The 15750-nt window shown below is 49.9% G+C and overlaps 1 protein-coding gene across 1 annotated transcript in view; it reads right to left on the minus strand.

Moving 5' to 3' along the window:
- Positions 1-5942: 5942 nt before the first annotated feature.
- SPTBN1 (spectrin beta, non-erythrocytic 1) overlaps positions 5943-15750 on the minus strand; it is a 179377-nt gene continuing 169569 nt past the window's right edge. Inside the window, exons 33-36 of the mRNA XM_081100735.1 lie at positions 11451-11689; positions 9902-10075; positions 8219-8261; positions 5943-7276 (exon numbers count right to left, since the gene is read on the minus strand). Coding sequence (XP_080956861.1) covers positions 7058-7276; positions 8219-8261; positions 9902-10075; positions 11451-11689 — 675 coding nt within the window. The 3' untranslated portion in view covers positions 5943-7057. The remainder of the gene's footprint in view (positions 7277-8218; positions 8262-9901; positions 10076-11450; positions 11690-15750) is intronic.

Genomic DNA, 15750 nt, shown 5'->3' on the forward strand with positions numbered 1-15750 from the left:
GCCCCCTGTCCCCTGCAGTGAGAGTTCTGGACTCAGCCATCCTGATACCCCGTGACAAGTGTCTACTTCACAGGGTCGTTGCGAGGAGAGAGGAGTTATCACGTGTGAAGTACAGGTGGCACCTGCGCATACAGTAAGAACTCGGCACATGCTGGCCCAGTCACAGCCGGTGCAGAAACGGCGTCCCCTTGGTGCGGCCCCAAGAGCGATGAGGCAGCCGTGGAGGGAACACGGGCCCTCCCTGGCCCTACATCCCGAGGAGCTGGGTCATGAGGGGAGCCAGCTGCTATGTGCCGGCTGCCGGGAAGCTTCCCAGAGACGCAACTGTGATGGAGAAATGACGTCAATCCAAGGGTCACAGCAAAAAAGATAACGTAAGGACAGGTTTGTCTTTGCCAATGTTCTATGGAACTTAAATCCGTTCCCCTCCTGGCGGAGGAATGCCAGGCTCTGCTGCTTTGGCAGCCCTGGGCCTGCCTCGGCACCCCAGCCCAGTCACCTGGGACACCGTGGCCTTTTAAGTCATTACTGCTCTGGGTAATCTGACCTCCTGCCAGTGATGGAGACTTTGTAAGAAACGGGGTGCTGAGTGAAGAGCGAGCTGCTCCCTCGTGGGCGGGGCGCTGGGGGGGGGGGTGGTCACACATATTGTCTCTCTGCCAAGTACGGTTCCAGCCATAAACTCGGGCACACAGGACTTCCCCAAAGAAACAGATGTCAGCACCTTTTGGAGGGCTTTATTTCAAAAGAAAAATTTCAGTTCCTTAGACAAGCATTTGGTTATTTCATAGTTATGGCCTCCCACCTGAGCTCCTTTCGCCGCTGAGCTGTAGAGTCTGCAGCGGCCCCAGTGAGGGCTGCAGGAGGGAGCCCTGCAGAAGGCGGCCAGGGGGCCAGACCCAGAGGCCTCCGGGCAGGTAACCCGCAGCTGTTCTCTGCAGACAGCACCTGGGAGGGAAGACCCAGGGGCAATGATGAATACAATAGCAAATGTGCTTTAACTTGTACAGAGAGCCAGGCTGCACGGCCCAGCCCAGTGGTGTTGACCTGTGAACCAGGAGGTCACGGCACATGTCCCGTTATGGGCTCAATCCCCAGGGTGGGGCATGCAGGAGGCAGCCGATCAATGATTCTCTCTCATCATTGATCTCTCTCTCTCCCCCCCTTACTCTCTGAAATCAATAATATATATATATATGTGTATATACATATATATATCTTTTTTAATTAAAAAATAAAATGTAAAGAGATTCAAGCCTGACTCCAAGAGGAAACTCTTCTCACCATCTCTCCTTTTCAAAGAAAAAATGGTTTTCAGAAAAGTACCTCCTCCCCTATTTCTCAAATCCCCCCCTCTGGGCCAGCACTTTTCATGTCACATATACAGCATTTGGGTGCTCCGCCCTCCACCACACACACACACACACACACACACACACACACACACACACACGAGCTGAGGGCTTTAGCACACAAGCCAGCCCTGGTGTTGTCATTCTTTGACGTGGTTTTCTCAGTCTCACCCAGTGATGGACAGTGGACACTGGGGCCCACCCCCACCTGCGTCTACTCTGCAAAGGCCTGTGGTTTGCATAGACCAGGACACCCTGGTTCCCTGAGGTGCTTTCCCTTGTACGGATGTGGTTCAGGGATGCAAAACCTAAATTAATCCATTCAGAGAAAAACCCGGGGCTTTGTCCTGTTTGGGGGAGGAGGCGCCCCCTTCACTCCTCCTACACAAGGAAGCAGCGCCATCATCAGGCAGTGAGCCAGCCTGAGGCCGAAACCAACCGGAGAGCTGGGCAGGCCAAGAGCAGGGCGCCTGAGGGGCCAGCGAGCACCTGCTGGGTAAGGATGAGGCTGAACACTTCTGCCGCAAATCAGCATTGAAACGCCGCCTGCCGCAGCCTGTTTCAGCTGTGCGGCCGGACAACCTCTTTTGTTTAAACCATTTGGATGTGGATTTTGTTACTGAACTCTGAAGACTAATGAAATCATCTTTGAAAAATAAACACAGAGAGCCTCCTCCTGGCCGCGGGAGAGAAGGAACTGGCTCGTGGGGTGCAGCGCTCCGCACCTCATTTCTTCAACCTCCTTTAGATAATTAGACCCGGGCTCAGAGGGGGCGGAGGTAAGGAGTCTGGCGGACTGTCAGCCCCCGGGGCTGCTGCAGAGTGGCTGGCGCTCAGCGGGTGCTTTGCAGGAGTGATGAGAGGACACTGACTTGGCTGGATGGGGGAGGAGCCGTGATTCCGACCAGCCTGGGCGTGGAGCCCCAGGCTCCTTCCCCAGAGGAGGCTGTGCACCCTGGATGAAGTGATGAAATGACTGCACCCAGGGAAAGCAGGACAGAGAGGTGACAGACATGTAGCAGATGGCTGAACACCAGCCAACACCTGTTCCGACGGACGCTCTCTGGCCATTTGAACTAAGGCTGTGGCCCCAGGTGGGAGGTTAAAATCTTGAGAGCCTTTTCCCCCCTCACAAAACCAAAGCTTGGAGAACAGCAGCACTGGAAGTAATTCAGAGAAAGGGAAGCCACAGTGGCAGCAGCAGGCTGAGCAGATTCTCCAGGGAAATGGGGGGCCAAGGCTGGCCTCCCCAGGAGGCTGGGTTCTGCCCAGGCCCCGGAATGCCAGATGCTCCACCCGGGAGAAGTGAAAGTCCCTCTGGGCTTGCGTAAGAGAAAATTCCCTTTCCCGCTAAAGAATCTGTTTCAGGAAACGCCAATGCTGTCCTGCCTCCTCCACTCCCCTCCCAGACACAGTGGGTCCCCAAAGTGCAATAACCATCTGCAGGGAGGAGTGAAGGGCGAGGGGCTCTGGAGGCCCTGACGAGGTTGTCACTGTGACCAGACAGGCAGGGCTCCCAGTGGAGCAGGGCGGGCAGGAGAGCCGAGGGGGGCCCTTTCAGCTCCTGAGGCTGGGGGTCCTCTTCCTGCTGGGCAGCTGACCGGCCCTTATCAGGAACCACCTCTATGGCTGAAACCCAGGCAGCGCAGGCGCCCAATAAATCTGGGCGTTCCTGGGGAAGCTTTTAAGCTCTCCGTAGAGAAAGCAGCCCAAACGAGGCTCTTGAACTCGACCAAATAATTCTACCCACCAAATTCCCTCTCCCCATCGGCCCTGTTCCCAGGGGCCTCCGGGTGAAAAAGGCCAAACAGCATGGAAGAGGGGCCTCGGTTCCTCACAATCTCGAACCTTCCTTTACAGCAGTGGTTCTCAACCTTCTGGCCCTTTAAATACAGTTCATGTTGTGACCCAACCATGAAATTATTTTCGTTGCTACTTCATAACTGTAATGTTGCTACTGTTATGAATCGTAATGTAAATATCTGATATGCAGGATGGTCTTAGGCGACCCCTGTGAAAGGGTCATGACCTACAGGTTGAGAACCGCTGCTCTAGAGAGAGCAGGTCCCTCCAATTCCATTTCCGGGATCCCTTCTTTCAGAAGGGGCTGAGTTTTTACAAAAATCCAAAGCTCCAAACTGGATGTCACATTCTCCTTATAGCCTTTAAAGAGGAAAAGCTGAAAAATTGTCATTTTTTTAGGGCAGCTTGTGCTCTTAAAGTGGGTCTAAACCTTGGAACACTGTGCAGCTCACATTTATTTCTCCCTCGGGGAATCTTTATTCAGTTCTGAAAGCAACAAAAGAGCACTTCACTTTCAGTGTTTGATCCAGAGAACTGGCCAACAATAAGGGGCGGGGGGGGGGGGGAGTGCGGTTTGGGGACAGCAAGAAACTAGTTGTATACACACACCACCAAGGGGAGGAGCTTCAGACAACCGGAACTAGGAAACCCCCCATAAAAACTGGGGGGCATTAAATACGCACCTATTTGTAGAACTACGACTACATGAGGATTAAGAGGGAGAGAAGAACTATTTGCTCAGACATGGTAGATACAGTGAAATGGCATAAAAGTGGGGAGAAGACACACAAAGATGTTTTTAAGAATTCTCAGCCCTCCTGGGCACTTCTGTCCTAGAGAAATGAAGATTTACGTTCACACACAGACCGGCACATACTAGTAAATGTTTCTAGTGGCTCTTTTGTAATAGACAACAACTGGAAGCTACCCAGGTGTCCTTCAGTAAGTGAATGGTTAAACAGACTGTTACATTCACACCTACAACCTGGATGAATCTCCAGAGAATTATGCCAACCCCCAAAGGTTGTTATATCATGTGTGATTCTATTCATACAACATTCTTGAAAGGACAAACCTGTAACAAAGGAGAACCCACAGGTGGCCGTCAGAGGCTAAAGGGCGCGAGGCTGGGAAGCAGGTGTGGGTATAAAAGGGCAGCAGGAGGGATCCTTGTGGTGATGGAGATGGTCTGCAGCTTGACTGAATCAACGTTGATGGGATCTTGTATTATAGTTTTGCAAGATGTTACCACTGGAGAAAACTGGGTCAGGGGTATTTTGAATTTTTTTTTAATGCATTTTTATTCATTTCAGAAAAGAAGTGGGGGAGGGGAGGGGAGAGAGAGAAACATCAATGATGACAGAATATCATCAATCGGCTGCCTCCTACACACCCTACACTGGGGATCGAGCCCGAAACCCGGGCATGTGCCCTGACTGGGAATCGAACTGTGACCTCCTGGTTCATAGGTCAACATTCAAACACTGAGCCATGCCGGCCAGGCTTAAATTATTTCTTATAACCGTTTGGGAGTCTACATGATCACAAAATTTTAAAAAAAGGTTAAAAAAACACACACAACTGTTCTCAGTAATTATGTTGGTGGTGGTACTAGTATTGCTATTCGGAGTTTAGTTGTAATATGGGATAAAGCATGAGTACTTATAGGATCTTCTCATTCTATACCCCTTGTTGCCTTGAGAACCACGATTCTCTGAGTGAAAATGATTATAATTCAGGAAATGTTAAGCTGAAAAGAAAGACCCCACAATCCTGCATTTGAATACCGACATGCCTAGAAACAAGGACCAACCCAGCGAGAAGCAATGAGTGTGGTTTCAGAATGCCATTTCGGACTAAAAGAAACCAGAGGTTCTTAGAGAGACCTAATTGCAGGCCTGGGGTCAAGCAGCGGGCTGGATGCCCAGGCGTTCGCATCGTCTATGGCTGCCTGTGCATTATGCAACAGCGGAGTTGCAACAGAGTGTGGACTCAAAACCTAAAACATTTACTGTATTTACTATCTCTGCCTCTTTTTTTTTTTTAATATATTTTATTGATTTCCCAGAGAGAGAGGGACAGAGAGCCAGAAACATCAATGAGAGAGATCGATCAGCTGCCTCCTGCACACCCCCCACGGGGGACGTGCCCGCAACCAAGACACATGCCCCCGACCGGAACCGAACCCGGGACCCCTGAGTCCGCAGGCCAACGCTCTGTCCACTGAGCCAAACCCGTTCGGCACTATCCCTGCCTCTTTACAGGACAAACTGGCCAACCCGTCTCGGAGCTCATTTAGCACGCTCTCTGGTAACTCCTCTATAATGAAAGATAAAACCTGGATGTGGCCCACCAGCCGGGCTCAGTGGTTGAGTGTCGACCTATGAACCAGGAGGTCATGATTCAATTCCCCATCAGGACACATGCCTGGGTTGCGGGCTTGATCCCCACTAGGGGGTGTGCAGGAGGCAGCCAATCAATGATTTTTTCTCATCATTGAGGTTTCTATCTCTCCCTTCCTCTCTGAAAGCAATTTAAATATATATATATATATATATATATATATATATATATATATATATATATATAATTTTTAATACAATAAAAACCTAGATGTGCAGCTGCCATGCATTCCATACATTTTACTGTTTCCTGTAGTTTTCAAAGCTGGTACACCGGTCCAGCACAAGAATGCAAAAAACGAGTCCTGCTTACTCTCTTGCTTTGCAATTCCCCCACTTGCCACGTGTACGCAGGAGAGAAAAAAACAACCATTACCCACCGTGCTAGATTTAAAAGCATTTAATGACATAGCATATATTTAACAGAGAGGGCAAAAGTTGAGAGGTCCAGGTCATACGGCTGAGCACCGGGCCCGAGTGACCGCCTCCCTGCTCAGGCCCGGCCTCTGGAGTTCATTCCTATCGATGCCATTGTGATTGTGCAGTAGGATGAAAATTTGTCATTACAACCGTTACAGTGACAGAGAAATGCACACTATGTATCAAAGAGCAAGGTAATGAAGCAAATTATAACACAGTGTGGCCACGCACGAGCAGGTAACCATTAGAGTAACGTTACTTTGTCCAGTAAATGCTTCAGTTCCACTTGTACACTTACCAATGATTTAAAGGGTTTATTATACATCTAGTTTTATTATACTTTGTACTAGAATTATCTCAAACATACAATATAATGTATTTCAGCAAAAAAAAAAAATTGAAATTACAGATTATTTAAAACAGTATCAGTTTTCTATTCCTTTCTTGGATACCGACATTCTTGACCGTCGTCACAGGTGATGCAGAAAAGCCGCATGTCGTGGGTTAGTAAGTGCTGCCGGATACGCACGGTTTGGTCTGTAGAGTTAGCATGGAGCTGCACTAAGGCTGCAGCGAGATCCTAGGACACGATCTGCCTAAATCAGCATCAGTCCCATCGCGGGCACTTCTAATAGTCAAAACTCAAGGTAACCACGGGAGTGAATGGCAGAGGATGGTGTCAGGACATTGGTACATTGTGTCTCTGGAGAGCACAGGAAATATTGTTTTAAGCACCGCTGCCTTGCATACCAACAGCACTAGAGGCGAGTTATTCCCAACACAGCCTCACAAAATTGAGGAACAGTTTAAATATTGAGATCTAATCTATATAATTTCATTAAAAAAATCTGGTCTTCCCTCTGCACCTCAAACTTTTGTAACTTGGAGATAAAGTATTTAGGTGTATTCCCCCACCCCCCCCCGGACCCACCCCCAGAAATGCTCTATAAATTAGAAAAAAAAAAAAAATCAACCACATTGAGGAACATTAGGCACAGAGAGTAATGTGTTGGTTCTGAGCTTGCATGCTGGAATTTCACTGAAAAGGTAAGAGAAGGGCAGGAGGTGAAGGGAAGGAGTTCACTTCTTTTTGCCAAAAAGGCTGAACCGCTTCTCTTTGTCTTTCTCTTTGTCCTTCTCCCGTTTGCCGGGACTGGACTCGCTGGTGATGGTGACGACACTGGTGGGCAAGGTCTGCGCCCGACTGGATGCTGGCGTGCCCTGGGTGCTGGCGGACACCTCGTGCTTATCAGCGGAGATGGCAGAGGAGATGGCCTGGATCCATGTGTTCATTTCCTCCTGGACAGAGGAGGAGGCAAGGGGGAGACTCAGCTAACAGGGATGGGCACGAAACGCTCTCGCTCCAGCGGCATGACCGCCCGAGACTTGTCAGTCGGGAGGCTTGGGAACAGGGCTGACTCAGGGGTAAGCAGCTCCCAAAGGAGCCTCTGCTTTGTCAGGACCCTGGAGTGACCATGGTTCAACTCTCACGAGAATTTGGTTTACAGTGCCTGAGGTCAGCCCTCTAGTATATGGCCCCATGACGTTGGAGGAGCTGGGAGTCTGGTCTCCATCTGTGAGGTATCTATCCCTCTAGTAGTTGCCCCCCTTTTAAAATTTTATTTGCCCGGTTGGCGTGGCTCAATGGTTGAGCGTCAACCTATGCACCAGGAGGTCATGGTTAGATTCCCAGTCAGGGCACATGCCCGGGTTGTGGACTCAGTCCCCAGTGTGGGGCGTGCAGGAGGCAGCCAATCGATGATTCTCTCTCATCATTGATGTCTCTCTCTCTCTTTCTCCCTTCCTCTCTGAAATCAATACAAAAAATTGTAATGTATCTGACACATAAGACTGTAAGTTTAACGGAAGCTTTTCCCAGTTTAAAGCACTGCGCATGCTGTTCTCTCTCCCCCGAGGTGGAGACAGCCATGAAATAGGTGGCTGAAGGCAGTGGGGTGCCATCGGGAGGCTCCTGACTGGGACACCTCACTGTGCCTCACCCGCTGGGGGGTGGACTTCAGGACCTTGCACTCGCTGCCCCGCCACGGCAAGGACAGATGGCAGCACTCCCTGCCTCCTACAAACACAAGGACCGAACACCCTCCCGTGTTAGTGACCATGGAGACCAGACGCCAGGCGCCATCACTGGCCATTACTTATATGACGAACATTACACGTAGAGCTTATCAGGCCACTTTCATATCATGACGTATTCGAGAGAAAAGAATCTTAGAAACTTACATCGTCTTTGGCTTGGAAGAGGTACTCATTTCCATCATTTAGTCTGTAATTTGAAGGAAGAAAGGAAAGTCACAATATAACAAGGAAAAAACATCCCCCAACTCCCATATCCTCCATGGGATACAAACAGGCACAGGAATCAACCAGAAACGCCCGTGCAGACATCACCAACCATGCCCGGGACACGCACAGGCCCAGCGGGGGCCCCTTGGACATCAAGAAGCCATGTAACTGGGCTAATATAATTTACACAGGCAACACGGTGTTTCAACCCACTGGAAGGATTACTTTAAAAAGTCCAAAGGAAGCAACACCTGGCTTCGTTGTGGCGAAGACCACCTGGGTGCCTAACCACTGCTCTAAATTGAATTCAAGAGAAAGCTCTTTAAAATTTATAAGCCCTTTTGAAATTCTGCTACTAATCTTGCATCCCTCACATTTACAAGTACTGGTTTCTGGCCTGGCTGGCATGGCTCAGTGGTTGAGCGTAGACCTATGAACCAGGAGGTCATGGTTTGATGCCCCATCAGGGAACATGCCCAGATTGCGGGCTCGGTCCCCAGTGTGGGGCGTGCAGGAGGCAGCGATTCTCATCATTGATGTTTCCATCTCTCTCTCTCTCTCCCTCTTCTTTCCGCTCTGAAATCAGTAAAAATATATTTAAAAAAAAACACACACACAAAAAAAAAACAAGTACCAGTTTCTGAACAGACACACAGAGACAGTCTCTGAGACTTCTCTTCTTATGCACGTCTCAGAGCGAAGGAAGCGTCCTTGCAGGGCCATCCCTGTGAAGCCGAGAAGCCGCCGGCTTGGAGGGGTTACTCCTTTGCTCCACGGCTGTCACGAGGAAGGGGGCACTGTCGGAGGGGCGGAGGGCCAGTGCCCTCGCCAATGCCCCAACCCTCTGAAGCTGCAGCAACAGCGTACAGAGAGGGAGGCAGCTGGGGAGCCCGCTGCCCATGCCCGTCTCAGAGCATGCAGTGTTGCGCGCCCCGAAGCTCCAGGGCCCGTCAGCAGAGCTCAGGAAGCCACACCGTCTGAAGCTAATTTGTAGTCCCTGGCCCAGTCCAGCTGGCACGAGACACAGAGACTCCCGTAACCGAAGCCCAGAGCTCGTCAGATCCCACAGCAGCAGGTCAGAGAAGCACCGAACTAACAGCCTAACCACTAACACACATACTTTTCACATTTTTTAAAAGAGACGATGTTTTCCTGCCACGTGCAAGCACCACGCAGAGCTTCTGGGCTTGGATCCACGCGGGGACGTGCAGGTGTTCTGCAGGGCAGGGACACGTGGAGCGAGACAGTTCCCGGGCAGCTGACATCCCGGGGGCGAGGCACAGGCACAGGCCCTCCCCCTCCCCCTTCCCGCCACAGGTAACTCAGAGCAAAGAATAGCAGCTCCTGAGTCCAGAGAAGCGGAAAAGATGGGGAAGCTATTTCTCTAAGCTTCCCTGAAATGTGAAATGTGAGGGGCTCGCCTGCTCTCAGGGAACAGTGATGTTCGGCTGCGCCACCAACCACGGGGAAGCTGGCAACTGGCCAGCCCCCAGGACCCAGACGTGTGCCACACACACCCGTGTGTTGCTTGGTTGGTGATTTTTTTAAATTGCAGAGGAGATCACAGAGTCTAAGAAAACCAACCCCCGGAGTGAGAATAAACACACACCCAACTCTCACCTGAGCTTGAACACGTGTTTCTTCTTCTTGTAATCGAGGGCCACCTCACAGATGGCCTCTTTCAGACTCACGGGGACCTCGCTGTGGTAGGGAATTCCGGAAGCAGCTGTCTTTGCATCTTTGTAGAAACCCATTTCTTGGTTATTTATGACACAATAAACATTGTGCCAGGACCTGAGCAATAAAGAAAGGAATGTCAAAGCTCGACACCACACACCCATCGAGAACTAAGAGTCTGATGAATATGAACATGATCCTCATACCACGTGCGGCGACTGCCTGTTGAAGGCCCCGCCCAAATCTTGCTAAAACTAAACAAATGGAACAAAATGCCTCTGGGGGTTCCTGGGCAGGGTACATGCTCCTACGGTGGTAGGTGTTTGAGGGCGACTCCTCTCTCTGGATTTGGGGGAAAACACACGGTGCTACTCAGCAAGGGCCCTCTGGGCTCTGACGGGCAAGACTGGTTGGCGTCTGGGCTCTGTGGTGACACCCGCCTGCAGCAAAGGGCACCGGCCGGGCTCCGGGGAGGCCTGCCTCCCCTCAGCTGCTCTCTACGTGGTTGGCAACCTCCCAGGGGGCAGGCCCAGGGCCACTGGTACGTAGGGAACCTTTGGGTGAATCAGAAGAAGGTGGCCTTTCTCCTGGGATAACACGCTGGCTTTATTAGAACACGGGGCTTGACAGCCATCTACGCGTATTCAATCAGTGCTGTTCTCCATGTGGGTGGCAGCTCTTGGATGGACTGCCTTGCCCAACAGGGACCCTGTACCACGTGCACCTGGTGGTCCCAGGCAGTTGCGTTTACTGGTTAAGCACACGGGCTGTGCAGTGGGATGTGAGTGACACCCCAGCGGTGTCATTGACTAGCTTTCTACAGAGAGGAGGCTTTCGTAACCTCTCAGGGCCTCACTTTCCTCATCTGTAGAACAGAGATAATAAAAAGTAGGTCTACTGGGAGATGGTAAGTAAAAGACTGGTATGGAGATAAGGCCGGGGACATGGCGACTGTTTCTAAAAACCCCACAATGAGGAAAACTATAATGAAATCATTTCTCTTCAGGGAAGCCTCAACCGCAACCTAGGAGTCCCTCTCAGGATGAGCCACTGAGGTCTGATTTTGCTATTTCCATGCATATTAACTCCTTCTTGCTGGGCCGGCGTGGCTCATTGGTTGAGCGTCGACCTATGAACCAGGTGGTCATGGTTTGATTCCCGGTCAGGGCACGTGCTCAGGTGGTTGGCTTGATCCCCAGTGTGGGGCATGCAGGAGGCAGTGATCAATGATTCTCTCTCATCATTGATGTTCCTCTCTCCCCCTCTCTCTCCCTCCCTCTATGAAACCAATAAAAATACATTTTCTTAAAAAAACCAATTCTTCCTACTCAGCGAATACGAGGCGCTCTACTTTCCAGGGCCCGTCCTGAGAACATGTTGCCCAGGAAGCTACGCACAAATCAACGACGCGAACGCGCACTCCCCTTTCCACTCGAGGTGGACCCGCCCCGGCCTTTACCGGGCTGACTTCCCGCCTCGCTCGCCGCTGTACCTGCTGGAGGCTTTCTTGTTGTGGGCCTCCCACTCGTGCTTCCGGTTCAGAAAGCCTTCCATCTGGGCCGAAGGCATCTCCTGGGTTCTGGCCGGCAGGGTGGCGGCACTCTGGGCCGGGAGGGCAGTCTTGGCTTTGCGATCGGAGGTGGGGGAGGGGATGGGGCTGGACTCTTTGGAACTCGTCCTCTGTTCTGCGGCGCCATTGACCATGTCGCTCGTGTCTGCCGTGTCTGCCATCTGGGGACAGCGGAGAGGCTATTCAGCTAACCCCGTGACTCAGGGCGGGGAACCACATACGCTCCGACTCGCACACGTGGCTGTGTATAAATGCCTGGCACAGATCGAGGCAGTACAGTAAAACCATTGCACATCCCACAAAGCCAGCTGGACACCAAGGACATTAGAAGGTGGGAAGGGATTAATGCCCGCCCGCTTGAGGGAAATGAGAAAAGCGAAATGCCAGTATGAGTTTTACTGCACTCTCCCCTCTGATCAATCCATTTTCTCTAATGCAACTCGGATCCATTTCCTCTCATGGTTACTTTAAAACAAAAGGACAACGGTCACAATCACACGTATTAAATATGAGAGAGTGGACGTTATACAGCAGCCACCTTACAACCAAGGACGCCACCAGGAGGGCTGGAAGTGTAAGCGAAAGGGCATTCACAAACAGACCGAGAGACAACTCTATCAGAACTACACAGCATTCCCCCAAGGTAAGACAGGAAAGACCTTCGGCTTCTGAAAATGCTCTCCGGCTCTCCTCCCCCTCACCCCCCAAAATACATCGTCATAAACACATGCAGAAATTAGGACGACAATCATGCACTTCACAGCTACCATCCCAGTTAGACTTTGGAACTTAAAGAGCTGGAAGGAAATGAGGCAAGTCAACAAACATCAATGGAACCACATCTGCCGGAGTTGTATCGTGAGTGGGTTGTAGTTTGTGTTAAAGGAGCCGGAAAAGCCAATCACAGTCACTCAACACCACACGGCTATTTACCCCCAAACAAAGACAGAACCAGGGCCTTCCCCATCACGTGCTGGTGGATCGCGGTGCCTTGCTGCACTGAGACGAGAAAGCCCAGGCACAGCCAGGCTTCCAGCGGCTCTGGCCCTTCAGGCGGGAGACGTCTTCGGGAGCTGCTCCTTCCCAAGCGCATTTCTAGTGTAACCCTCAGGGCTTTGCGGCTTGGGAAATGCCGTAGGGTCTCGGGTCATTATCGCTTTCGGCCTGCGTGCCATCAACTGTGTACCGTTACCTGTAGCAGCCCTTGGCTGACACGCCCAGGGCGTGGGATTAGCGAGTTACTAAAGCTGGGTGTGGCTGACACTTTAGTGGATTACAGACAACCTGGCTCCCCTCGTACACGGACAGACATGGAGGTGTCAATGGCAACGGTCATTAGCTATGTCCCCCACCACGGCTGCCCAGAACCAAAATGACACCCAACCAGCAGCGACACCCTCCACGGGATACACGTAGACTGGCCACCACGGCTTGACCACTCAGATGTGTCAACTCTCAGGAACGGGACCTCTGGTTTAGGTCTCGTCTACGTGGGCGGGAGCCTCACATTGATATTCCGTCTACACAAACTATCATCAGGGCTTAGGGGGAGATTAGAGGCTATGCGATTCAAGGGTGTTTTTGATTGTAACCCTCACCCGCAGAGCGACATGGAAAATGGATTCTGAGGGCGGAAAGGCATGGGGAGGGGGGGTGCACGGTGGCTATCCTGGCCTTCCTGTGGGCACTGCTTATGAAGCAGGCGGCTATTTAAGTAGTTCTCTCTTTCGCCTGAAGGGAGAGATGAAGGAGGGGAAATAAAAAAAAAACAAAACAACCAAAAAAACCCCGAGTCAAAGGACAGTGAGTGGACTTTGAAGTTGACAAATCTGTTCTGTGTGTGCTTCCGGGGAATTTCCGGTGGGGGAGGAAGGAGGAGTTTGGTCTGGAGGCCTGTGCCAGGCGTGAGTCCAGGGAGACATGGAGTTAGTGTGTACAGAAATCAGGTTAAAAAAAATTAGTGCTGCAGGTGTGACTCCAAAACTGCGAGTGACAGCGAAGACCTGAACGGAGAGAAGTTTACTTAAAAAGGGCTGCAATTTATTGGACTTGGTCAGACTTCCAGGGGAAGGCCAGGGAAGCCTCTTGCGGGGAGGGGGGTGGGGGGAGGAGATTCTGCAGCAAAAATTTTTTTCTTTGGAGTTAGAAGGAAAGAGAAAACCCCAAACCAGTATGCAGAGATAATTAATGTTTATGCAAATGAATCACTAACCAACAAGAAAACAAGAAAAATAAAAGGAACAAAATGAATTTTAATGGACATGTGCTTAAGCATGCCAACAGACAACACACCACTAGAGACAAACATCCAAAGCAAATCATAGTGCTATGACCAAACAGTGGGTACACGTGATCACACCCTTCCCCTGCCCCCCCCCGTTGCTTCGCTTTAGCGATTAGTCCACAGTGCTTTAGTGGCTGGTACACCTGAGATATTTAAATCAGAAGGTGAACACAAATGCAACGTGACAACTAGTAGCACAAGAAACGCCCGATTGGTCTTCTAAGTGCACGAAGCAACACTATTTTCAAGTTCATTAACTTGAGTCTCTGCACCATAACTCAAAAGAATGAAAAGGCTTTTTCTCCTTCTAATCCAGTCCAATTGGAATTAAAGATTTGTTCTGGCAAGCTACAATTTAAAAACCTAGATAAAAATAGTCACAGAACACATGCCAAAAACATCATAGCACCACTTTCCTGTGTGCTTATGTGGTTGTTGTCATTGTTTTTTGTGGTGTTTTATTATTATTATAATTTTTTTGGTCTTTTGAATACAAAAAGCATAAAATTGGGCATTAGTCCTGATGATACAAAATTTAAACATATATATGGAAACATCACATATACATACAGGTCAATGACACATGAACTTTGGAGCCAGAAACACACGTCAGGGCTCCCTACAAGACCAACGACAAAGCAGTGGCTCTTCTCTAAAATGGAATTTGGTGTGTATTAAGGCAGAGACCCAATAATGGTGCACACTACCCCAGAACATAAGAAGCTTGGCATCTATCTATATACCCATCTACAATCACAGTAGATAGGTATGTACATAGAAATAAGGAAAAACAAACAAGATGCTATATGATGTTATCCTGACAAAAGAAAAAAAAAAAGACATGCATCATGAAATGAAAAGACAAATTAGACTTAACTCATGGAGAACACATATCAAAACAGGTTTCTGATTCCACTAACACTAAGTATGGCAAACGAGCAAGTGAATGTCTCGTGAGGCTGTGCTGTCACATGGGTCTGGTTTTGTCTTGATCAGTACCGGGAAATCACCTCTTTCATTAGCGTTTATTCCTAAGGAACAGAATCCCCGTTAAAACATTTTCAGTCCCTGCTGGCGGTCTGACAAATGCCCTCCTAAAAGACTCCTTATTAGAGAACTCCACAAAAGAACGTCATTTTCGTCAGAAAATGAAAAGCGAATCCGTAACGAGACATACAACGGAGTTTCTGTCTACAGAGACGCTAACATGACTTCGGAAGCCAGGAGGCTTGCAACTGCTCCTAGGGGTGGTCCACCACGGGCAGCGTTCAAGTAATCAGGGTGAACCAGAATGGCTTTTGCTCCATTTGTTGGAAAAACTGAAACAGTTTGACAGCCTGAAGTCATTGGCTGAGGGTCCGGGCCTGGAAGTCCGGGAGGCGGGCTGAGAACTGCGGTCACCTGCGGCATCCCGGTGGTGCCCAGGGTGACCGAGGCCAGGGCGCACCGCCCTCGGCGGGCACTGCCAGGAAGCCTGGAGTTCTCACCTCAGGACTTGGCAGAAAAACGTAAGGGAGGAACTGGTTTGTAAAAAGTAATAAACGATACGAGGGTCTCAAACATTTGAGATGCTGCACCCAAAAATTCAAACAGCTTCCCAAGCAGATCCAACTTCCTTTTTCTTTCCTTGTCGTTTTCAATAAATGGATGCACCCTCCATGGAATGTCACACCGCTGACGTTAGGTTTTAATCTTAGTACTTAAAGTCTCCTTCCGCACACCCGGGCCTTCCTAATTACCAGTAAACTATCGCAGGTTAATAACATCTGTAAAGGGGCTACATACAGTGCAGTACCGCACCCTGTTAGTATAACTGGGTATGCCATACCTTTCGGATTCTAGCTTTCTTCTTCATTTTGCTGTAATCTCATTAAATTGCAATTACTCATGTAAGGCTTTTGCTGTAAAATCTCAATAAAGTAAAAAGCTCACATAAAT

This window comes from Myotis nattereri (genome assembly GCF_964212035.1).
Source record: "Myotis nattereri genome assembly, chromosome: 10".
NCBI lineage: Eukaryota > Metazoa > Chordata > Mammalia > Chiroptera > Vespertilionidae > Myotis > Myotis nattereri.